Source organism: Fulmarus glacialis, unplaced genomic scaffold, assembly GCF_000690835.1.
Source record: "Fulmarus glacialis isolate BGI_N327 unplaced genomic scaffold, ASM69083v1 scaffold6019, whole genome shotgun sequence".
Classification (NCBI taxonomy): domain Eukaryota; kingdom Metazoa; phylum Chordata; class Aves; order Procellariiformes; family Procellariidae; genus Fulmarus; species Fulmarus glacialis.
In genome coordinates, this window is record NW_009231296.1 from 31,710 (window position 1) to 57,819 (window position 26,110).

General features: G+C 40.6%; 1 protein-coding gene across 1 annotated transcript in view; it reads left to right on the plus strand.

Moving 5' to 3' along the window:
• The window catches only part of LOC104081677 (spectrin beta chain, non-erythrocytic 5-like), a gene marked incomplete at its 5' end in the record, with an annotated part of 56,044 nt that extends 30,155 nt beyond the window's left edge, over positions 1-25,889 (plus strand). Inside the window, 25 exon segments of the mRNA XM_009584516.1 lie at positions 86-274; positions 1,271-1,348; positions 2,781-2,953; positions 3,947-4,037; positions 4,687-4,833; positions 6,429-6,566; positions 7,299-7,555; positions 7,722-7,908; positions 10,870-11,082; positions 11,466-11,662; positions 12,253-12,457; positions 13,348-13,542; positions 14,678-14,833; positions 15,361-15,578; positions 16,909-17,098; positions 18,100-18,276; positions 19,165-19,266; positions 20,278-20,898; positions 21,885-21,956; positions 23,476-23,562; positions 23,979-24,070; positions 24,266-24,351; positions 24,826-24,958; positions 25,714-25,771; positions 25,773-25,889. Coding sequence (XP_009582811.1) covers positions 86-274; positions 1,271-1,348; positions 2,781-2,953; positions 3,947-4,037; positions 4,687-4,833; positions 6,429-6,566; positions 7,299-7,555; positions 7,722-7,908; positions 10,870-11,082; positions 11,466-11,662; positions 12,253-12,457; positions 13,348-13,542; positions 14,678-14,833; positions 15,361-15,578; positions 16,909-17,098; positions 18,100-18,276; positions 19,165-19,266; positions 20,278-20,898; positions 21,885-21,956; positions 23,476-23,562; positions 23,979-24,070; positions 24,266-24,351; positions 24,826-24,958; positions 25,714-25,771; positions 25,773-25,889 — 4,179 coding nt within the window.
• Positions 25,890-26,110: the final 221 nt, after the last annotated feature.

Sequence of the window (26,110 nt, forward strand, 5' to 3'; positions counted from 1 at the left end):
GCCCATATTCTTCCCCTTAAGGCTTGTATTCTGAATAACTGGCGTTCTGTAAACTCTTGACATCAACCTTAGTAATATATTTTAGGAGGAGATTGAAGCACGAGTGGAAAGATTCAACTCTCTCAGTAACTATGGTCAAGAACTTGCCAATTCTGGTCACTACGCAACCCCTGAGATTCACCAGTCCCTGTCCAGACTACAGCAAGCCTGGTCTGAATTGATCCAAGCATGGCAGGAGCAACATATAAAATTGTTTCAGGCACAGGATTTACAGGTGAGTAAAAAGACATTCAACAGAGAATGCACATGCCACTGACAACTTTCCTCGGTATAAACAGCAGATTTATAAGATGGTATAATGAAAGATATGCTAATAATACCCAGTGTTTAATGTATATTTCACCGATTTCCAGAAGGCATGCTGAGGGCCAAGCACATTCAGTGGTGGCAGGACTTTTAGAAATTGTACCTTTAGAAATCAAAGAAACATCTGTGGAATATGTGCTCATATGTTTTTCAAAGGCTATAAAACTTAGCAAAATTTGGTCAAACTCTCATGCAGCTGGCAAAAGGCGCATTCTTAAAATGGAACATCACTAACCTCCCCCATAAAACATGGAGGCAGGCAAGTATTTTAAAAAAAAAAAAAAAAAATCTGAAGAAAAATTTAGCATGGACAGAAGATTGTATTTTTCCCTGCTTTTTTCTAAGAACAGAACTGTTTTGGCTGCAGTTTTCCAGAAATACTTCCCTGTAACAGTCATCTCACAAAATTTCTGCTCAAATGGCTTGTTGGCAAAAGTTAGAAATAACTGAAATGGAGATTTTACAATGGGGAATGTCAAGTACCTTAAATAACAGCTAGTGCTACTAGTTCCATCTAAAAAGCTTCATATATATGAGAACTTAAACCATATGGTAAGGGCTGCTTTCATGCTTCTTTTTTGTATTACATTCTACTTATTTCAGGCCACGTTACCATCCTTCTTATTGGCCAGTTACCGTACACAGCACTCTCTACACTATTAGCAAACAAGCTACAAGTACTTGTATTGCATGCTATGTCTCAGACAAAAAGAAATAATCATATTATTAAGGAGAAAGTTACAATAATTGTTACACATGTGGTTTTTGTAGCATCTAATGCTTATTGCCATCCAGTTAATTTTTGGAATAGCTCTGCAACTTTGTTTTTTTCAGCGTACTCTGCCAAAGTCAGGTTTGCCTCTGTTTTACACCATGTTTATGACTGCTTTTTTTCCCAATACAGAAATTCTATGGCTATGTGGAACAGACTGAGAGCTGGCTCAGCAGCAAAGAGGCTTTCCTAGCTAATGAGGACTTAGGGGTAGGTGCTCCGAGAAATTACAATTTTCTCTGCAATTGGTCTGGAGGAAAGGGAGCTGTGAAGTATGATGATGTGCTCTGAACCTTCCTGTGATCTTTCTCCTTCTGAAGTTACTGTTCCATCTTGTTGACGGTGTAGGATCAGATGTCTCTCCTTGATACTTTACACAGGATAGGATTCTCAGCCCCAAGAGTAATGAAACAGTCCAACTACTCCAATTATAGCAGGAAAATGAGACTGCATCTCTCTAACAGGTCGTATCTGACCCAAATACATTTACCAGCAGCGTGTAAGTCATCACTGCTGTCACTGACATGCTGTGCTGACATACCCAGTGTAGCTTTAAATTACCTATCTCAGGCACCAGTAACACTGCAATAATTGAAACCGCTTGGGTTGCAAAAGCTATGCAGGATGCTGGATATACGTTTTGACGCTTAGCTTACCCTGCACCTTGTATAGGTAGTGCTACCAAATTGTTGTCTCTGCAGGAACTAAAATTACATCTCAGAGTTCAGTGTAGGCATAATTGGTACAAATGGTATGAAAAACATATAATGATAGTGGCTGGTGTCTGTCCCTGTAATTTTTAGCCTGGAGGTATGTATTTACAGTCCCTCCATTGAAGTCTATGAGACTTAGAAGGAGCCACCCATTTTCAGTCACATTTAGCTCAGCAATGCACAGAAAATGCTCTGTGAGTACTTTCCTTTCCAATGACTCATGTAAGCACCCAGAAGTTTAGATTTTTTTCTGACCTATTTGATGTGAGCTTTATTGCTTCCTTTAGAATAGTGGGAAAGCAGAGTTTATTGCGGTAACAACATTTTGACACCACTGATTCTAAAATTAAAAGTGCAGAGGGGTGCTGAAAAGAGAACTGAGTCATTAAGCTTGGGATTCACAAACGTTACAAGTCAAATTTTGTGTTTCTCTCCAGATTAACTGTAATGTCAGAGTCCAGTCCTCAAATTCAAATCTGGATCTGAGCTCTTCCAAATTCCATGGATTGAAACCAAGCCTCTAATTTTAATCTCTTTCTGTGACATATTTGTTCACTTAACTCTGATCTCAGTTTGGCATCCCACATTTGCTTCCAAAATAGCATTTCTCTTAAGACTGATATACGATTAGGAGCTGATGCTTTATCTCTTGAGAAGTGATAGGTTCTATGCAGCACAACAATATGCAGGAGAAGCTAAGCATCCAGCAGTTAGTTCAGTTTTGACTCTGAAATAACGGCCTCAGACCACGCATAGAACATTGTTTAGGCCCCAAGTCTCAGATTCAATGCCAATAAATTTCGAAGACCAATAAATTTTCTTGACAGCTTGCAAATGTGGGGTAAACGCTATTTAGCTTCTGGATTATCAGTGTTATGGATGGAAAAACTCTGACTGAAAGCAGCTTTCCTTTGTTGAATTCTATCCAGGACTCAGTGTCTAGTGTGGAGAGCCTACAGCGGAAACACACGCAGTTTGAAAAAGCCCTGGAAGCTCAGATGGAGAAAATTGATGAGATGGCATCATTTGCTCTGCAGCTAACGCAGAACAAGCATTATGACTCAGACAACATCACCAACAGATGCCAGGCCGTTCTGAGGAGGTGAAGTCAAACCTTTCCCACGTCAGCCACCCATCTCTTTTGCAATGAGAATCTCCCCATGTGACTAATATTTTTAAATGTTTTAAGAGAACCATAAACTGGTTTGCATTTACTCAGCTTTGTACCTTGCACTGTGTTCTTGCCAAATTGGCCTGAGTCTAATCAATATTTCATTAGGAGGTTTCCAAAATACCGTTAAGTGGAGGGGGAGCGGGATTCTGAAAAAGGCAGTTTTCCTGTAATTCTGTATCCTGGCCTGGCCTTAGCGACAGTGCTGCACACAAAAGACAGAGGCCTGTTGTGCTATTAAATACTTCATTATCATTAAATACCACCAAGAAAGGTCACTTGCTACACAACTGCTTTTTCACTGCTCTATTGGGGTTGATCTTAAAGCCCTGCTCAAATTATCTATTAGGGCATTTGCATTTTTCTGATCAGATCTCGCCCTTTCATATGAACTACTTCATTTCTCCTAGCACATTGCATATTGTTCATCTTGAACAAATGCTGACAGTAGAAGTGGTTGTATTCAGTGCTACGGTATATGAAAAGATATACGTAAAATTTACGAAGAGAGATTGGAGATCCCTTATGATTAAAGTGAACATATGAATTTATTAATATGATCAAACTGTCTCATGCCTGCATTAACATGAATAAAGTGCTGCAAGTCCACATTTGGAAAAAAGATGAAAGGATGGTGTAGCTTTGGTTTATCACTGACAAATACCATCATACTTACAGGCTTTCCATATATGCTGAGTTTTTGTTCTCTTGTACCCTCAAAGGCAATAATGGTGATTCCTAGTGGCAGAAATCCTTCCTATAGTGTCCTAAGCATCTTTTCTTACAGTCCAAATCATGGGAGGCTGCATATTATGGACAGTTCTCTCCTAGAGAATGAAGGGTTAGATCATGTGTGTTTTAGAGATGAAAATTGAAAACCCTTCACTCAGTGGCTTTTACCTCACATGTCTTTCTTCATCTCAGAAAAGAGAAACTGCTGGAGAATGCTGCTGCTCGCAGACATCTGCTAGAGGAATCAAGGCTTCTGCAGAAGTTGCTGAGGAATTCCTTTGAGGTACAATTACACAGGACTCATGGTATTCTGGTTTCTTAAAACATACTGTGCTGCATAGATCTGAATCCCTGAAGGGATTTACTGTGAGAAAAATCAAGGAACTGAGTCTGGAATGAGACGATATTGGGAAAGATGAGGATAAGATTGAAGGAATATTTTTCAGCTTTCAAGTCACAGCTTCCCTCCAGTCACCACATGAAAAATCTACTGTGCATTGGATGCTAGGAAAATGCAGAAGAAATAAACGCATTAAAAGGGAATGTGCCATCACTTTAAAATTCATGGGAAGAGACAAATTAGTTCTTTTCTTGTGAGATACTGACAGCGGGTTAGAAATGGGGAGATAATTGCCCTTTCTTCCCCATGCACATATGTACATGCACACACGTGCCCACACACTTTCTCACTGCATGGGGACTATCTCCTGGAGACAGCCCCCTTTCCAGGTAACAGTGCGGGTAAACAGAGGTACAGGGGTGACTTCATTATGAAAGACAGGAGGAGCTTAGGGAAGCAGAACCTCAGAAGGACAACTCATTTGTGTCCCCATTCACTAGTCCCATGTTTTACATGTTAGAGGCGAGTCTGGCAGGTTGGAGCTGAAGAAACACTGAAGGTTTTGTCTGCTTCTGTTCTTTCCTCCCCAAAGGTGGCTGCATGGATCAATGAGAAGAACAGCATTGCCCAGGATGATAGCTGGAAGGATCCAAGCAATCTGCAGACCAAACTGCAGAAGCACCAGACTTTCCAAGCAGAGATCATGGCCAATAGAAACCGCCTGGACTCCATCAAATCTGTGAGAGAAGCGGGTTGATGGCAAGGATGGGCAACTGGAATGAAAAGACTCTGCAGAGTCTGAGTTACAGCGATCTCAAACAAGCGAGGGGGGATCACTGTCCCCTCACTGACATTGTTCACACTGTCTCTGAGGGGGAATGGGAAGATTATTCTTTTAGTCCATCAAGAACTTTCTGTTTCTTTCAACTTCTCTCTTATTGTCTAGTGTGAGCTTGCTATCTATATTCACTGTGCATGCAACGGAAAGAGATGGGTGCTTTTAACGAAAGATTCAGTCCACTGACTTTAGGGACTTCTCTCTGGGGTGAATGCCACTTTAGAGGGCAGGGAACCTGCTGTTTCCTTCCAGCAGGGAACCTAGCTGCTTGGATGCACAACTTCAACAAGTCAGATAAGATGTATCCCACAAAAAGGATCAAGAAGAGTTTTCAAGTGTTGCCTTTGCAGAGACATGCTAGTAGGAGAGCTATGAGGGAAGTCTGACAAGCTTTGTCAGATACTTGGCAGAAGCTGTGATCAGATGATGAGTTTGGAAGGACAGACTGTTACATGTTTATTAACCTTATGTTCAGCACACTGCTCACTAGCTGTATTTCGCAATAGGTAACTAAGCATTAAAGGTAGATGCCCTCCTCAGACTCACCTGCAACCAGTATTGTAGAACACCCCCCCCCACGCTTTTTTTTTTTAAAAAACCTTTTAACCCCCCTGTGTGCAGACACAACAGGGGGCTTAAAGGGTGGAATTACAATTCTTTCTAAACCAACCTGGGTTTAAAGCGTGGTTTGCACAATCTCTTTCTCATTATTTATTGATGCCCTGTCTTTTTTGTTGGGAATAGGCTTAGTAGGTGCTCTTTAGAAGAAAATTAACATCTGCTGTCCTGGTATAGCATCTTTCTCATGCTGTGCCTCCTCTTCCCCATTGCAAAATGTAGAAATAGCTCAGTTTAGCTCTCTAAAGCAAACTTGGTCCCAGCTTAAGGATATACCTACCTGATGGAGGTCTTGCTGTGCCCCCTCTACTTCTTCTTCTGCCAGCCTGTTAAGCATCTGCAGCTCAGGGATTAGAAATGCAGATAGACTTTTATTACATAATACAGTGGTAAAATGGTACATGGTTAAAAAAGGTTTTATTATCTCATACAGTGGTTCACTTGCATGAGAGAGTTCTCTCTTAACATGCAAGGAAGGGAACAGAAAAGGACAGGTGGCTGGGCAATCTCAAACAGTGATCATAGAATGGAAGACATCACAGAAAAAACTGAGTGCTTGCCAGCTTTTAGGCAACGGAGCTGTCGAGTAATGAAGATTCTCTTTACCCTTTGTCTTCTAATATTGCCTTCTAGCATTTCAAATAATTTTAGAGGCCAGTAAAACAGCAAAATCAGTCTCTGCCCTAGTTTCAATAAGCATTTTGCCTTTATCTGTTTTTTCTTTGTCTCTGCAGCCTTTATATATTCTGTCAGGAAGTGATCGCTGCAGCTGGCCCTTTACATAGCAGTGCCAGTAGACTTTGTTTATGGAGGCAAAAGTATTATATTCTGGTGCATTCAGGAAAGGAAGAAAACTTTGACTGTTCTCTCTGCTACAGGAAGGGGAGAAGATGCTCCGTGAGAGGCACTATGCCCCTGAAGCCATTCAGTCCAGACTACAAGAAATGGAAGAGCTATGGGAGGAACTGCTAGCAAGTTGCCAGGATAAACGGGCCAAGCTGCAGGATGCCTACAAGGTAACACAAGGATGCCAGTGGTTGGGTCTTGGTGTCATTTCCAGAGATAGCACAGCTGCCTTGCTACACGTCTCATCTATGAGTGTGTCATTTGATATAATCAGACCTGATTCCTCAAGACCATTAGAGCAAAGAAACTAAGTGTAGACTGACTCAATGGAATCAGCAGCAGAACTGGAGATCCCTGTGGAGGGAAAAGGTTTTGTAGGCTGTGTTCCTTTCTGCTTTCTGCTCCTGGTTTAGATCAGGATTCCAGGGAAGGATACTGAGGGAAAATGTGTTCACTCATATATGTCAACTCTCTGCATCTGTCCCAATGGCATCTTTTCTCCAACATGTTGAGAAAGAAACCCAGAGCTGCTTTTCATTCTTTTAGCTCCAGGCACATGACTTCTCATGATTGTGAGTTTTGCATGGGCTATCAGACACTCTGTGGGTATAAAATAGAGCTCTCCCTTTAAATGGCTTCCTTTTAAGGTACTGTGTCCATCATTTGTATTTGTGCAACACAAGTAAGATTAGCTCTTGATGTTCTCTGCATCTGTTCTTGCATTCACTCTGACTGAATTCTTTTCTTCATTTTGGACCACCATCATATCTGGGAAGAGTTCACTGAGCACTGGGAAGCTCCTCTGTCTTTCTGTGTAATTCTTACTGAAAGTGGCCAAGGTTTTTATATCGTATTTTCTGTCCTAAAGGTTTAAATTACCTTTTCTTCCCACTTGTCCTCAGGGCCTTCATTTTCAGCGAAGTGTAGAGGATATGGAGAAATGGTTGGAAGATGTGGAAAATGAGTTGAAAGCACCATATAGCAACAATGATCTGGTGGTTTTGAACAGTCATCTGAAGAAACAAGAGGAACTGGAGGAAGATATTGCTGGCCATAGGGACCGGCTGCAAGAGCTTGTGGTCACCGCTCAGCAATTCCAGAAGGAGAAGCATTTCCTTGCTGATGAACTAGAAGAGAGAGTAGATCAACTGGTGCGGCGGTGTGTGCCTGGCCTGTCTCCTGCCATCTTTTTCCTATTTTTATCATCCTTTTTCTTCCCTGCATATTTTTTTTCCTTTCTTTCTCTACATCATTCTGAAAAGAACGTTTTGCATTCTTTCCTTATTAATCTGCGGTCCTCATTGGGCTCCTTTTAAAAACTACAGGTACAAAAGTCTACGTGATCCTCTGCAGGAGAGACGTGGGAGTCTGGAGGCAAGCAGACTTCAGTACCAGTTCTTCCGAGACGTTGATGAGGAGTTGGCCTGGGTACATGAGAAGCTCCCGATGGCTTCTTCCAGGGATTATGGCCAATCCCTGGCAACTGTTCAGAGTCTACAAGAAAAGCACCAGGTAATGTCATGAGAGAATGTCATTCTTAGTCTTTAGAATCAAAGAGAGAACACAGAATTCAATTTGCCTCTGATAAACTTCATCTGTTGTGCTTTTCCTAACAGGATTCATGATGCCAGGGATTACTCTTATCCTTGTCTGATAATAATGACATTTTTTTGAAGGATATGTCCATGACTTGACAACATGGGGGATTTTATGCTGCTTATCACTGCAGTGGTGTAGGTACCACACCATATGCTTTTCTGTGGACACATTGGCTCTTTCTGAGTTCAAAACCTGGCCTTTGCAATACAAAATAGATTTTTACAAACTGTTGCGCATGCTGTCATAGCTTCTTTGGACAACAGATGTCCTAACAAATATGTTTTGAAGCTCAGTAAGTACATCCAAGCAAGCTTGTTGCTCAAGTGTCTCAGGATGAGCTCCGAGGAAAACATCTTTCCCCAAAACTCTTTCTACTCTGCAGGGAGGGAGTTAACAGGGTATTATGATGATCCTTAAACAACCTTCATTCCAGTGGTAGCTTTCAAGATAACTGCTGAATTATTTCACAAGGTTCAGATGGGCCATCAGAGAAAGCAGTGCCTGGAACACTGTCATCTCGAATACCAATAAAACAGCAGTTGCCTTCCTAATCGTTTTTTAATAAGGAACACTGTCTCTTTGCAAACATGAGGTGGAAGAAAAAAAATAATTCCTGCTAAAAGTTTCCAGCAGTTACTGGTATTTAATGTTAGCAAATGACAGCCCATTTAAGTGCCAGATCAAGTGCCTCTGGGGAAAATCTGTGCAATCTGCAGCAGGGCTGGGAGAGACAGAATATCTTATAAAGTGGGAGTGTGAGTGATATATGTACAGAGAGAGAGAGAGAGTAAGCCCAAGCATTTGGTGCAATGTGCATGTCTACAAATAAAACTCTGAGCTTACAAAAAATATGAAATGTCCCCAGGGTAAAAAGTCAAGACTGCTACAGCTGACATACTAGGACAGGGATGAAATCTCTTAAAAAGTTGATTTATCCTAGGTGTACTCACAATTTAATGAAGAATTGTAAAATGTTTTAAAATGCATCTTCCAGAATATTCCTGAGTAAGACCCATGGATATATTCTCAATAGTTTGCACCTTCTTAGTATTCAGTGTAGTTCTCACGTTTGTAAAAATTCTGTATTTAAGCAAAATGCAGTTGGTGACTTTGAGATTAGATAGTAAGAACAAAAAGCTTCTTTCATCATGATTAAAAGTATAAATGTTGTTATGTGTGCAATTACTCCTAAAAATTATGAACTGATTGACATGGTAGGGAAGTAATTAGGTTCACGAAGAAAGGAATGTTTGAGCTGAATTAATCTGAGAAAATATTTGGGATAATTGAAGGAACAGTGGAGATACTGCGTTAGGCTGCAATTGTCTTTGTGTTAATTGGCCAGGTCTCAAAATATTTCAGTGAACTGTGAGAATGGGAGATATAGACCATAATACTAACGCATAATAAAATGCCAATTCTTCCTTCTGTTTTGCTTCTTATTCTCCTGGAAGCAGGATTAAAATATAAGCTTTGAATTCTCAATCTTTTAGTAGCTAGAGTCTCTATACCTTTTTTTTTAATGTTGGCTTACAGGCAAACAAATGTCAGAGGTCACGTAACAGTCAAGAATTGAATATACTATTAGTTCCACCCTCTATTTTAATGAGCCAGATTTGCAAAATTTAGTCTTTGGTTTGTTACCAGAAAAGAGGTTGTGCATGAAATATATCAACCTAACAAAAAAAAAGTATACTGTCTTGCAAAACTGCATTTACACACAAATATAATATGCATATGCACAGCTGCTTGTCTTGGAACAGAGTTTCCCCTCACTCCCCACCTGCCTTTTTTTTTTTTTCTTCTAATTCCTGTTCTTACAAATGAAGTACTGTGAATACATGTTCCTAAATGTTCAACTGCAAAGTTGTTCTTCATGCTGCTAGCTTATTATTAATACACAGTACAAGATGTTTTATAATCTTTGCCACTGGATTCCATTCTGCTGGGGTCAGATACGGTGTCACTTTTCAACAACATAGTGGCTGTCTTGAAATTAATAGGGAGAAGTTAAAGGCAAGATTAGAATCAGAGCTCTTTTCCAGCCAAGTCTAATACTTAAGTTGAAAAGGCAGCTCCTCTCCTCAGAGAGGGCATCTCTTCTATGTTAACACAGCGCTGCAGTCTAACTCTGAAATTGCCTGTTTCATAGCTAGGAAAATAAACAGAACAATTGTAAAATGGTGAGGTTTGTTTGTGCTCAAGGTGCTCAGGCATAGTTAGCCACAGAATGCTCATCCGCCCACAGACAAATTGATTTGCCCACCCAGGCAAATATCATATGAGGGGGTATATGGAGGAATGCATATGGTTTTAAAATCTACCAGCCTTCAAAAATTAATTTCAAGTAAAGTCTTTGAGAACTGGTTCAGGTAGTTTTCTTCTCTCCTTGTCCTCTTGGCTGCCTGGCAGTATGTGTACCCACAGTGTTTGCAATGGCTGTTATGCAAAACTGCATCTTCTACAAAGGCGTTGGCAAGGGATAAATACTGATGAGCAGGTGAATTGATTGTTCTTCCCTAGACACATTTTAATTCAAGAAACACCGTGTAATGGGGTGGAAGTGGGTGTATTTCAGTGGGATTTAAAGGTAAGAGTTTTGTGGTTAGAACCTCTTTCCTCCACACTCTGAGGTGAATACACACCAAGGTCCAAACTTCATGGCTATATTTGATTTCTAGAATCACTCCTTCACCCCAAAAAACTCCTCCACTCCACTTTGAGCATTCACTCAGACTTTCTACCTCTGACCCATATATATTTTGTGTATAGAAAACAGATTTATAATGGAATTACATGACTACATTATCTGGTATAAAAATCTCCATAGCTTTTTTTTTTTTGGTCTGTCATTTTACTCTTTACTTTTTTCAGAATTTGGAGAATGAAATAAGCAGTCGGGATGCTTTGACCAAAGCAGTGCTCAGTACAGGGCAGAAACTGGTAAGGGGAGGCCACTCAGCCTCTCGCAAGATTATGGAGCATCTGAAGGAGCTTGAGACTTCTGTAGAAACCTTGAAGGCAGAGGCTCAAGAGAGGAGACAGCGGCTCATGCAGTCATATGAGGCCCATCTGTTCCTGAATGAGGTAAAGATGTTTCATGAGAGATTTATTTTGGTCTTTCTTTGCTTAAAAGAACTGATATCTATATTGTTGAATGGATGCAAGTGCTGAGATAGAAGCAGAATTCATACTGTCTTGATTTTTCATATCTGGTAACTATGGATACAGTGGAAAAATAACAGATACTTTTCCAAGTAACTGCAGTGAGGGATAAACATGTAACCTTAATTACTGGGTGCTGGGTGAATATTTTTTTGAATAGTGTCTGCTAGATTGCATTACAGGAAGGCACTTAAGCTGCTCTCTGTTTTCACTGATGTGTCTCTTTGGGCACCACTGCTTTCCAGTTTGCTTTGTCTTGACCTAAATCACAGCTGTGTTCAGGCTCATCCCTGTATTTTATACAGGTACTGGAGGTGGAGGCGTGGCTGGCAGAGAGGAGCTTCATTCTTGAGACCTCTGATTATGGGAAGAATGAAGAATCCACACAAGCTTTACTTCGTAAACTTGAAGCTACCAAGCTGGACATGGATGGTTTCAGGCCCCGGATCGAGAAAGTACAGGAGACAGGTGCCAGCTTAATAAACAAAGACAGCCCAGAGAGGTAGGAAAGTGAAAACAGGCTTCTGCTCCAGGTCTAACAGAAATGCCTAGAGAAGGCAAATACAGAAAAGTTCAACCTTCGGTAGCTGTTTGATGGCACGTTCAGAAAGATGACTTCAGGGGACATCAATCCCTCCTTCACCACCATAACACACACTCAGTCCCCCAAAAGCATGATGATTGTTTTAATGTTTTCATAACTGTTGTTTTTTAACAACAGGCCAATTAGTGTAGATCAGCTTCTTTGTCCATTGTCTATTCCCAGGAACTGTCATCTAGTTCTCATTTACCATAAAGGTTCAAAAAACACTGTGCTTGGGGAAAGGAAAATGGCATTCTTGACAGTTCGCTGTTTTTCATTGCCAGTTTGCTTTTATATCTGGGGAGGAGGAAGTGAAAAGAGCAGCCATTAGTATGAGATACTTTAATTTCCTGAACTAGCTGGTTTAATGGCTTGGCATAACTCACTCCATGATGTTATCTGGTTTCTTCTGTATTTTGAAGGTGTTGCAAATTCAACCTGTCAGAAAAGACAATGTTTAAAAAGAACAGTAAAACAAAGACATACCTTCTGATTCTTGTTCTTTGCAGTCCAGCCATACTTTCAAAGCTCAAGGGGATCCTAGCAGACTATCAGTCTCTCCTACAGAAAGCTGAGACCCAAAGAAAACACCTGCAAGAACAATTCCAGCTCTATCGGTTTGAAAGAGAATTCCAGCTGGTGGATGCATGGCTTTCCAGTAAACAGTCTGTAGCAGAGTCTGATGACTATGGGCAGGACTTAGATGATGTTGAGGTAAAAGAAAATAAATATTTTTTATTTGCTGCAATTTTTTGTGTAGCTGCTGACAGTGAAGCATGTTACAGTGACAAAAACTAAGCAAACCAGTTCTCTCTGCAGCAAGAACTCAGACTGGTTTCTGTCTGCTTATACAGGGTTCTCTGAGGTAGCACCTTCGAAAATAAAAGGTATTGTATGTATTGTGTGGCAAAGCAGGAATATATTTGCTGCAATTTTTGTGTAGCTGCTGACAGTGAAGCATGTTACAGTGACAAAAACTAAGCAAACCAGTTCTCTCTGCAGCAAGAACTCAGACTGGTTTCTGTCTGCTTATACAGGGTTCTCTGAGGTAGCACCTTCCAACAGAAAAAGTAGGTGCATCAGAAAGTTAGTTTTTTCTTGGGATAAGGTGAGGTCAGCGCACTTCACTGCTGCCCCTGATTATAAATTTGACAGGGCCTAAAAAATTTGACATGACCAGGGCCATGGTCTTGTAAAAATTTCAATGGAAAACACTGGGATGCAGTGTTCACACCTCTAGCTGCTGATTTCAAGGATAAATTTCTCCTCAGGGCACACAGTGCAGAGAGGTATAATTCATAGTGTCCACTCCTCAACAACTGCTACATAAGTGGACAGTCTAACAGGTTATGTTCCTTAGTTTTTGATCTGGGCAGCATCTGTTTGTCAGGATGTGGGTGATTTTTCTCTGTGACATAAGATGTTAAATGATCAAGACAATGGATGCCTTCTTCTGACTCCAGATCATCCGGGTTTATGAAATGATTTGCACTTGTAGACTACAATACATAGCTTTTGTGTTATACAGTACAAAGTGATTCCTTCTGCCTCTCTCATAGAGATAGGCAGAAATTCTTATATCTGTGTCCCCACTTATCCTGCAGGTACTGGAGAAAAAGTTTAAAGATTTTGTAAATGAAACGAAACCTCTGGGACATTCCAAAGTTGCCTCCTTAAATGAGTTAGCATCTAAACTAGAGAAGGAGGGCCACAGCAAGATGGACATTATCCAGAAGAGAACAAAGCAAATCAATGAGACGTGGGAGAAACTATGCCATGCCATCCAGACAAGGACAGAGGTAGGAAAGACATGAAAAACTGGGGCATTGAATACCCTGCAGTTTCCCATGTCCTGCTCTCTTTCCCAAACCAGTGCATTGCTCATGTTGAAACACAAGGTTTATAAGAGCAATGGGTGTATTCTGTTCTATTCTTTCTTGATCCATTTCCCTTTATAGCCACTGCTTACCCTACTGTTCCTGGCAAGGCTTATACTTGAAAGATATTTATCAGCCTAGAGTAATTCTGTTTTGCTTAATTCACTGCTAGCTCTGGTTTCTTGAAAAACTAAGCCGATCTAACGGTTTACCACCACTAACAGGAGGCCGGCTCTGGCACTCATTGGACTCTTTATTGAACTACTTCAGCTGATTAAACAAGATGAAAACTCTCCAGATTTTTTTGCTGAGTTAGTTACTTGGAGTCAAAGAAGGGGTATGGTAGAGAAGGTTATAGAGGACACAGAGCCAAAACCCCTACCTTTTGAGAGCAGTTAGCTGTTAAATCAGCTCACCCCCTCTCGTGAAACTGCAGTCACAGATGTGTGTAGAAAAGCAGAGAGAACACATAGAACTCAATATTTTTGTTTGCTTTAAGGAGAACGTAAAATGTCAGGCGTCCTCAACTCTTTTTTTCCCTACCATTACATACACATTTTGCTTATGCAGTAGCTCAAGCCCACCATTGTCTGTTAGCAGCAGTAAATGCATATAATTGTTAATATATAGTTTGAATGTAAAATAGTATTAGAACATTTTTTAATCCTCTCATTTCAGAAAACTTAATTTTCATTTAACTCCTCTTATTTTCACTGTTTGCAGTGAAAATATTGCCACTATTCCAAGCAAGTTTTTTAGGACACTTTCTGTGGTTGAGAGAGCTACCTGTAGAGGGCAATTCATGCTCTCCATCTTGATCATTCATCTTATGTAAGGATAAATTGCTCTTTGGAGACATCTGTTTCTTTCCATTGACAAAGAGAACTTGGAGAAATTAGGTTAGTTTGAACACCTCACTTTCAGGTGACTTAATTGGGAAGGTGTTTCACTCCCACTCTTGTTCAGTCTGTACTGCATTACGACATACTAGGGTTGCCCTTTTTTGTGCTGCAGACGTGATATAGAATATTACCATTAAATTGTTTCTTTATTGCAGAATCTAAGAGCAGCCCAGCAAGTTCACCAGTATGATCATGATGTGGATGAAGTAAAGGGCTGGATGCAGGAGAAAGAGGCAGTGGTGGATATAGAAGATTATGGATATGATCTTCCAGGTGTACAGACACTTCTCAGGCAACTTGAGGGAGTAGAGGTAAGGAGATCTGTCATGAAGCAGTGGCAGAAAAGCATAAATGGCAAAAAAAAAGGAGACTGATGCTTGACTCGAAATCCTCTCAAGTACCTTGTTTGCAGGCCAACAAAAGATAAATTTATTGCACCCTGAAATAGGTGCTTCACAGACGGGGGGGGCCTTTTCCTCCTGTTTTTAACATTGTAGCATTAAGTTATTAATGCTTTTGCTTCTAAAGATGAGCTTCTCTTCTAAAATCTATTCCAAATTGTTATTATAATTGCAAAGGTGTCATCTGAACTACAAGAGACTTCAGCTCCACACTTATCAAAATAATCAGTGTGTCACATCTAAAGAAGCTTCTTTGATGTTTAATGATGAATGTTAAAAGGCATTAGGAGGAAACTGAGAGGAAAAGTCTTGACAGAGTCATATTTCCAGCCTCTGTGCAGCCAGCGGCTAGAAAAGATATGCACCATCTTTAAAATCTGCTTTTGATAGATGTAAGTAGTGACTTGGTCTTACAATCCATATTGTCTCTGTTCCAGCGAGATCTGGGAGCCATCATGAAAGAGCTGGAACGGATTCGGGGAGAGGCTTGGCACCTCAGCCGCACATACCCTCAAGTCAAGGAAAACATCATGGAGAGACTCACAGATGTGGATGAGTGCTGGGAAAACCTGGACAAGAAGTTTCTGGAGAGGAAGGCAAGACTGAGCCAGGCAGAACAAGTCCAGCTCTACTTCAATGACTGCAGGGAGCTGATGTATGTGTTGGCCCCTTGAGTTTGGCAGTAGGCCTTATTTTTTGTCTTTCCCATATAGGATTTTCTAAATTACACCTGTCAGTTATTTGACTCCTGTCCCAGGTGCTCCACAGCTTGCTTGCAAATCTCTTTGAATAATAATACATGGCATCTTCTCAACAGCACGCCACAGAATTTACCACGCATCGGAGGTGACCATGCCACTCCACTTCAGCACAGTGTGCATGACAAATCCATGTTTTTGGACTGTTTCCTAGAAAGTCTTGGAGAATTCAGTCACTCTGGATAGATTTGGTAGTCTCACAATTCCAATTGAAAATACTGTTGATTCTGTAGGAAGATGGGGGAGTCTCTGCTAGATAGTCAAGTAATTTGCACACCTGTACAGACACCAGTGCCCATTTTTCTCAGAGTCAAAGCAACTACATTAAAGATAACCTTCTAGAATAGGTTAGCACTTGCTCAAGTGCTGAAAGTGAGCTAAACATCTCATTTTGTTTAAATCAATCATGCCAAAGTATCTATAAGCAGAGGTCTAATGTAAAAATTGAAATAAATAACGGAAATATGCTGCACTCAAAGTGACAGATCAACATTAAAATATTATATTTTATAATTTTAATGTCATTTACATAAAAATTGATATATTTTTGATGGAAATTGTGTTTTTTAAACAGGATTTCTCACAGAAGAAATATGGACATTTTTAGTTCAGTGTAGTTAATGAAAGAGTTAATCCGTGACAGAAGTAGAAATACAAACACAGTGAAGTGGTTACCACTGACTATTGGACATTTACTGTGCTAAGGGATAGATCCTGAGCTCAGGTAAATTAAGATGCATTGGTTTATGCCAGCTGAGGCTCATGGAGTAGAAAATTTTCTTTTAAAAGTATCTATTAATATGCTTTTTTGCATGACTGCTCTGTATGCATATGAAGTACTTTCATGCACGTTGATAAGGTTAAACGGACATCTGAAAGTCTCTGTGCCCCTGTACCACGTATAAAGGTACTGTGAATGTGTACAGCCTAGGCATTTGCAGTTACGGTTCTTTCTGAGGATTTGAATGTGCAATGCTTCAGTATGTATAGATGCTGCAGCTGCCTTTCTAACAGGCTACGTATTGAAACAGCACTGGGAATATTATATCAGGTTATAAAAATCCATAGATGCATGAGTGAACCTTCATCAATGTATTTGTATATTCATATCTTCCGTGGGCAAATAAAAGTCTGTATACATGTCCACAGCCACGGGATGTGTGCATTCCCGAGTATCCAACAGACTCAGATTCCTTCCATTTTTACCCTCTTGACTCTATTCCATAGGGCCTGGGCCAACGAGATGCATGCATTAGTGATATCTGAGGAACTGGCAAATGATGTCCTGGGAGCTGAACTGCTTATCAAGCGTCATGAGGAATACAAGCGTGAGATAGAGAAGCAGTGGCTAAAATATGAGGAAATGCAGCGGGCAGGAGGTGACCTGATGAAGAATGGACATTTCATGTCTGTGGAGGTGTGTTGATGAGTTAAATATTTTACAAACAAGAGTGAACAAAGAAGACATGAAATAGGCAGGAGTTGCAGCTTTGTACCTCTTTCAAAACAGAAGAACTAAACAGGACAATCAGGTTCTCTGCTATTAAAAGCTGCAGACTTCACGTGACATGTAGAAAAAGAAAACACCTTTCAAAGTTCCTACTCCTCTAAAAACTGATTTTGAAGCTGACCATAAAAGAATACTCACTGGGTTGTTTGTGGCTATGTGCGGGGATAGGGAGGTGTTGCTATTTCACAGAAAAGATGTGTCATATAAACGAGATTTTAGCATTTAAGTACACAAGACCTAGGATAAAATACATCACAATGCAATGAACTATAGGATGGAGTGATGTCCCTGAGTGCACCAGAAGATAACTAATCCTTCAGAAATGTTGTAGAGCCAAAGGGGGAAGAATGTTAAAATTTCTGTGATCCTGTTATCTGTGTACCTTTAGACTTTAACCTTTGCAGTGGTCCCAAGCTTGTCTTGATACTGTCATTAGATCCAGAGATCACACCGTCAGAGATCACACACATCTTCAGAATTTATGCAAGATTACAATACTTTTGTTGTAGAAAGAGTTAGAGAACTTTCCACAGTTTAAGGCTCTCCATTGTTGTCTTGCCATAAATGGATGTATTTGTTGAATCTTCTGGTTTTCACTAGTTCTATAATACGAATTCAAATTGCCTGGATATAAAGTTTCATCATGGGAAAGCATATAGCAGAATATTTGTCCTACAGTATGTGGAATATGCATACAATTACAACATATAGCTCTACAACATACAGGCTAAATCAATTCAAGTAAGAAAAGTGAGGACTGGGACATCCTTTCTAAACTATGTTAACACCACAAAGTTATCTAGAGGTCATCTTCTGGATCATGAGGGCAGATTACACTCTAGTTGGCTGTCACATGAAAGTCTGACTGGATTTTTCACCTCCTGGCATTGCAAATGTTATTTTTCTAGATTGAAGAAAAACTGTTAGAGCTGTCAGAGCTGATGAAGAAGGTAAAGGAGAGCTGGGACATGAGGAAAGAGTTGTATGAAGAAAACTGGGAGATTCAATTGCTCCGCAGAGAGCTAGAACAAGCAGAAGCATGGCTGGCTGCCAAGGAGAGCTTTCTTTCAGGTCCTAGCTATGGGGTGAGTAACGACAGTGCAACACTACTGAAATGTCTCTTAGCATATACAGAGTGCTTGGAGCATGTATCAGCTCGGGCCTGAAGTTAATCACAACCTAAACAGTAAGGCACCCTTGAGATTACAAAGGGCAGGAGCTCTGTCCTCCCACAAAAGTGAGCCCAGGACAGCTGCTGCATTTTACATGGTGATGGGCTCCAGGAGATGGTGGCTTCCAGGGGGTGGTAGAAGACTAGGGAGAATTCCAGACCATTTTTTCACATAATAAGATAAGTTGCGGAGGGTTTAACCTTCCCTGTCATGCTGAGAGCCTGTTTAAAAAGGAAAAAGGGTTTTTCCCCACCTTGTGTTGGGCAGTAGAATGTTTTGCACAGATGGCTTGATAGCTAGGTTGTAAATTCCTATTTAAACACCTGCATCCAGTTTTGGCTTTTTCTCATTGTTCACTGTCGTCTGACGGTTTATAAGATGGGAAAACAATGTCATAAGCTCAGGTATCGAAAACTAAGCAGAGAGCAAGACAGAGGTTTAAGATGCATGTGTTGTAGGGCAGGAATAAACTTTGTGTCTAACACAAGCTGGCATCTACGTACTTAATCTGTATCTAAACACTTAGAGTTGGAAACCATGGTATCACATGGCTTTGCAGGAAAAAAGGTTGTTATTTGAGCTCTTTTTTCCTGTACAGCAGACAGACTGCAAGCTACAGACCTTTTTTTTTAAGTGGAAATTAAGATTTTTCACACACTACCAGGGGTTTAGACATTCAATTACAAAAATCTCAGAATCATCATTTGGCTGAATAGAACGGGTAAATCTGAAAATCTTAGGCATAATCTCTTCCAGTGGACTTGATTTTGGACTTCTGTACCTGGTAATTTTTCCATTCAGGATTCAGTGTCTGAAGTAGAGGAATTACTGAAGAAACACCATGATTTTGAGAAGATGCTTGCAGCTCAGGAGGAGAAATTTGCTCAGCTCAGCAGGAAAAAAGTGAATGTTGATGAGCTGTCTATGAGACAGGATAACGTGGGTCCTTGAATGTTTGGGGCTCAGTCACTCCATGTAAGAATGAACTCCTGTGCAGAGATGGAGTAAATGAGTGACCAAAGCTGAGATATTGCAGACAGAGCAGCTGAGAACGAGACTGTATGTGGATCAGAAGAGTCCAACTAGCCTGCAAAAGCTCTAGGGGAGAAGTGGAAGCTTTCTTCTGCCAGGAGCAGCAAAAAGGGTGTGCAGTGTGCATTGCTGTGTGAGAAACAGGGTGATCCCTCGTTATTCGGATGGAGAGATTTTGATTCATTCAGGATTGCAGTAGGGAGCTGCAGCCACCTGACAGTGCTGGAGGATAGCAAAGGGCTGAAACTAAAGGGAGACCAAGGCAGAGATAGGCCTTTTTCCTTCTGGCATCAGAGTTCTACAATGGATTGTATTAGGTACCAAAAATATTCAGTCAGCCTCCCAGATCCTGTTTCAACGTTTTTTAAAATTATTTTCCTGAAATAACCAGCAAAACATAGCTTTTGTGTTTGGCATTAGACTAAAAATTAGCTTAGCTGAGTCTGCCTTTTGTTCAGTGATTTGCAAATTGGCTAAACAAAGGGACGAAGGTCCTCCACTCTAAAATTTTCCGTAAGAACACCCCTGGATACTCACTGTTCCTACAGCAAACTTGAAGAAGCAGTGCCACAGAAGAGAAGCATAGTTTCTCTAGAGCCTATTAAAGACTCAGCCTCTAGAGAACTTAGCAAGGGCAGGATTCACTGTATTTGAAATTAAGTGCCGCTAGTATGGTTTGGGCAACAAAATAGTACTTAGGACATAGCAATTAAGTTCAGTTCTAACTCTAAGAATGCCAATGGAGGTACAGGCCTTAAAATTCAATGTCAGGAGAGAGTGTATTTGAAAAACTATTCCTGTTAAAAATAAAAAAATTCTGAGGTAGGTACCCATGAATGCAATGAAGATAATTTTAAAAAACGTGATACTTGTGTCCTACAGAGGGAGATGAATCTTCTGAAACAAGTGGACACAGAAGAGAGTGAGCAGAAGGATAAAAGCAAAGTTGTACGGGTTCCCTCTCTGAAAAGGAAAATGTCTGACAAAAGGAATACACCACCAAAAGTGACAGAGATAAGGAGCATAACGCCACTGCCATCTGTGCCCTTACGCAGCCTGCCCTGGAGGGCCCCACTTGAAACTATTTTCTCCCCTGTTGAAAAGTCTCCATCGACATCCCAACAATTCATTGCTGGGGGAGTCCCAGAAGTGCTGAGCAGCAACAAAACAGAAATGAAAGCTGAGAGGAGGCTCAGTGAGATTATCACTCCATCTTCACCAAAGACAGTGGGTCCACAAGCTACATCTTTGGAAAGTCACAGTTCTTTAAGCTCTCCTTTATCTCCTACTCCCATAAGCCAGCAACGCAGCAGCAGTTTGTCAGAATCGTATGCCACAGGCCTTTTATCACCTCAGGAAAAAACTGCTAGAGGTTCCTCTTTCTCCAACCTGCAGACAAAACTAATGGCAACTCCACCCGAGCCTGGCCAAAGGTCACTAGATAAATCACCAAACTTACTGCTGTCTAACTCCTCTTGGGAGAGGTTAGAGAATACATCTTCGGTAAGTCCCGGGGATTCCTGGAGCTCTCCTCAAAAAACTGCTATCCTGTGCTAGTTAAAATAAGGAAATACAGGAGGTTCTGTATGAAAGTCACAAAGAACAGAGTGGGCATTTTAGGGGATACACGCATGGATCCAAACAGTGAGAGGCATTTTATGTGCCTTTGTAGTTGATACACTTTCCAAAAAGATTGTTGACTTAAGCAGCTAGGTATAGTTTAAAAGCATTTTTAATTTGCTCAGCTTTATAGCCTAGGTTTTGACAACTGTATTGCTTTCTGTTTTTCTTTCCCAAACTAGAGGTTATTCATGCTGCTGAATATTCAGCAGAGCACCTAACACGAGCCAGGAGATGCTGCCTCACAGAGGCAAGACTGCTGATTTACCCATACCCTCTATGTGAGGTGGTGGTGCTTAGCGTCCACTGAGTTTAGAAGTCAGAGCGAGGCAGGACTTAGTGGCACCCTTGTCAAAGAGCTGACCTGGTGCAAGACTAGAACCAGCAACTCCTGTTTGCTCACCCTGGCAGGAAATGCACTGTTAACTCATGGACAGGTAAAAATTGTTCCCTTCCCCTCTTGCACTTCGAGAGGAATGTGTTTGTCACATACCCAATTGCGGCAGTACCACACTATACGTTGGCGTAACTCAGTATTATTGCAGGGGTGGTATGAATAACTTCGGCAATTTAAGTTGTAAATTGTATTTAATAATATAAAAATAATATTAATTAATTAATACACCATGATAGAGCAAATTCCATGAGCAAATTGTTCTAGAAGGACGTGAATTCTCTTCATTTAGGTAGTATATCAGAGATGTGACTGCAACCTAGAGACGATTTCTAACTGTGCTGTGAATGTAAAGGCTAGAGGCAGTAGAGATCAGTTTCTCTGTGTGGAATTTATCTAGAAAGACGTTCAGAAATTATAACATAAGTTTAAGGGCCATTTTAAAGTTAAACAGCAATGTTCTTGTGTATCTCAGGTTTCTGCAAGTCTCCAGCACATGGAGGGATTTCTAGAAAAGAGAGACCAGCTCCTTCCAGGAAGACAACAGGTAGAAACAAATGTTATCACTCTGGGTTAATTAATCTTTCCTTGAGTTATAGTCCAGATCTGGTGTGACTTCTTCAGGACAAACTCTTGCTGAAGAGAAGCTCAGGACTGTGGGTTTAATTCAGTTTCCACTAAAATGCACAAAGAAGTGTCCACTGACTTTGGCAGTACCTGGTCATGTCCTTAAGAGAAAGAGAAAATGGAATTTTTGCCTGTCATGGCAATCATGCAGAAGAGGGTCTGTCTACATTTAATGGATTTATGAACCAGAGCCTAGGCTGTATGAACATCTTAATTATGTTCCCCTAATTATAAATACAGGTTTCGATATAGAAACTGAATTGGGAAAAAAAAAAAAATCAATATTTAAAAAAAAATAAAAATACAAACTTGTATCAGCATGTGATGGTTTGTTGGCAGAGGAAACCCTCACTCCCATGCTCCCAATGCTTATAATTTCTAACTGTGTTAGAAAAGAATTCAAGTTTCTGTTTATCTTTGAAGCGGTTTGTTTAATCCAGGGCTGAATGAAACTGAAATCTAAATGCTTATCCTGTGAAAGAATATCACTTCAGGTCAGTAGGCTAATGATCATAACAGGGCAGGAAATTTTCTAATGTTCACCACCAATCTGTAGACATCTGAGTGTTTGCTGAGGTATTGCATGTAAACAAGTTGTCTTGGATTGTTTGTCCCAAAGAATATTTCCTCTGAAACTTTTAACTCGAAAGACCTCTAAAAAATTGAATCTGGTATGGACTCCATCTTCTGGAATAGAAATTTAGGTTTTCCTCTCTTCTGGGGATACACTGAATTTAGTCTGCTGTGATACTGAACTTCCATCTTACCAAACAAGAAAAACTACTTCTTATTTCCTCAGGACTTTTTCCTTCCTTTTCTCTGAATGACAAAATTGTCAACTTGATTCACTGGCATAACAAAATAAGAATATACACAAGTAATAGGATCCTTCATCCAGAAGGGTCTCATGGCACTAGGCTAACCTTTCACTGGTACATAGCTGGGTAGGAAATAGCAGCTGCTTTTGCACGGTGTTCAGTAGCATTTCACTGGGCTTAGTTTAGCAAATAAAGAAGAATTCAGCAGCCACATTAGATTGAAACCACACACTTAACAAAACTAGGCTGTGATCAGCAGGCAAGGGCCAGCGTTCCAGCTGGGAAAAAAAAGTGGAGCTTTTAGTGGCCAAAAATAGACCTAACTTTGATACCTAGCTTCTCTCAAAGATGTTGCCGACCACAACATGGTGTAGAGCTTGCTTGCACCATATTATATCGTTTGTACAGTCATGACTCATGGAGAGACCCTTCCTGAAACACCCACACCAGAAACTACAGCAGGTTCTGTTTTTCTAGGAGATAATCATGACTAAGAGAGCTTCTATGATCATAATCTGGGCAGCTCCTGGCTTCCTGTGGAAGTTGCTCACGAAAGATTTCACTACTCCAATAATATATATAGCTAATAATTGGATTTTATTACCATTTCTATTCATGTAGCCAAGGTCAAGGTCTTGGAAATCCTTCTACGTAAAACTTGATGGATTAAAGCTTGATTTTTATAATGATGAAAAAGAAGCATCTAAGGTAATTTGGTTTTTGAATCTTTCTAGTAATCTCTGTGTTTACCTTTCTAAAAATGCATTTAAAAGAAAATAGAGTTACGTTTGCTTTGCTTTGGGGTTGGGGTAATCAGTTCTCTTTCAAAATGTCAGCTGAATGAAAATTCAACAATTGTTCAACTGATACCAACTATAAGACAGAATAATAAGCTTTCAGAAATTTTCAAACATACTCCTTAAATAAGTATCTTATTCAAGAATTGGCTTCAAGATATAACGCAATAGTCCATTGTTCCTCTGTGGTTCTTCCTATTCAGTGATCCTAGTTACAAAGCAGAAAAAGATATTATGGGTGTCTAGTCAGCCTGCAGGCTGGTATGGAATTGAATCCTAGCAGAAAAGACGCAGACGACATTTTGTTATCATTTCATCCTCCTTCAGAATGTATCCACACTCCTGTCCCTCAGCATTCCTGGCGCCAAATGTGAGAGGCTGGTAAATTACATCAGGAAAGAGAACACCTTCATGTTGCGGTAAGTCTTATGAAGAAGGGCACTAATAAAAACCTACACAGCTACCTGTATGGCTGTATTTGTCTACAGTCACCTAAGACAGCATGTTATCAGGAGGCATAACCGAGATGTCTTACAGTGGTTGTCCCACTCATAAGGACAGCAGGTATAAGGCAAGGTTAACTAGAATTCACCTCCTCCTATCCTTATTTACAGGCTGAGAGATGGGGCAGAGTATTTCTTCGCAGCACCTTCTCAGACACTGATGGAGGACTGGCTGCAATCACTACAGAATAATATAGGTACATTCTCACTTCCTTCAAGAATGAACTGTTTTTAGCAAGTGATGGTGAGAGAAAGAGAAGAGAATGAGAAAGTGTCCTTAGTCTGGGGCATTTTGAGCTGTCCTTTTTGCCTCTGTTAGACAGCAGTACACAAGTCACCTGCCACCTTGCGATGTAATGACCTGGCAGGAGAATGCCCAGGGTGACTTGCAAAGCAGCCTTCCAGTTGTACTGTGGCCGGCATCAGGTAATTCCCAGGGAGGGGCCTTGCCCAAGGGCTATATTCATCTTTTTATTAAGGAGTTGCTTTGGATCTTGATCAACAGCTTTTCTTCTGAATCTAGATCTCTTTCTGGACACCTCAGTAGAAAGGAAGCCAGAGCACAATTATAACAATGATGTTCAGAGAAAATTGTTATGGACTCGGAAATGGCAAACTCTGCCTCTAACACTGCTTTGGAAGGTTTTTATTTGTGTTCTTTGACTCTGCAGGACACAGTAACAGATCACATTCCACAATGATGCTGCAGCCTTTCACTCCAAGAGAGACCTCCCAGACAAGACTGTGGGACTTTCCAGACAGAGACTCTGCTGAAAGACTAACCAGCAAAAGCTCACTGCCGAGGTAGGGGCTCTGTGCCGCAAGGCTGAACTGATGTCACTGCTGTTTGTGCTTAGGTAGCAGTCCTCTCAGCAGGGAGATTGCCCCGAGGTCAAAAAGTCCCGCTCCTCTGTCACTAATCCAGTGAAATGCGTTGTTCTTGAGTATGACCCTGCCTCAATTAATTTGTGTCATTTATGATGTGCTACAGTTTTTAAACGTGGGCCTCACTGTAGTCAGCCACGTCCTGTCTGTGGCTGATGACTTAAAACAGGGACACCCAGAGGAATTCTTGTATTACCTATTGTAGGCACCAAAGTTACTGAAATAAAGTATCTGATCTGAAGACTGGGTTACCTGTATGCTCAACGGAGAGAGTCGGAAATCAGAGCAGGAGTCTACAATAGGAGCCTTGGGTTTTCCTCTGAACATTCTCTCCAGCAGGGTCTGAAAGGAACCCAGCCTCCTAATTTAAGGAGCCAAACCAGTTGTCTAAAGTTGCACTGTTCGAACACTTTCCTCAAAGGCTGTTTTGAGAATCCAAACACAGGCATGTAAAACACAGCCACAGCCAAATTAGGAAATTTAGCCTGTAGTATAAATCAATTTCTGTTGCATTTGGAGTCTGAAAAATCTTAGACTATGATGTAAAATCCTAGTGCCTCTGCCTGGTGGATTTTTGCTGCTGAGCTAGATGCCTTACAAGGTCTTACATATACACAGTGACTTAAACTTCTCTAGATTGTACCTGATTTTCTGGTGATGCATGTTGTTGATAGGAGAACACCTTCCTTCAAAATCAAACCAGAGAGAGAGTCTGCAGAATTTTCCAGAGATTTTTAAGGAAGATGGGACTGTAGTGACATGAGCCTCTATCACCACCCTGAGCCTAGAACAAAGTGGTAATAAACCAAAACTGCTTCCATCTCTACTAGAAGCAGGAAGAGAAAAATGACATTTGCCTCAATGAATACCAGACCGTTCACCATTATATCTTAACCCAGCCCTCTGGAAATGTATTGATATGTTTTAAGTTAATCACTACCCTTGGAACTTATTTTAATTATGTATTAAATCTAGTAAAGCCATTAAATATAATTAAACAGGACTGCATCTGGTATACTTTTGTGTATGACTGTCATTCATCGTAGCACCTAAGTGGTTGCTACTCCAAGT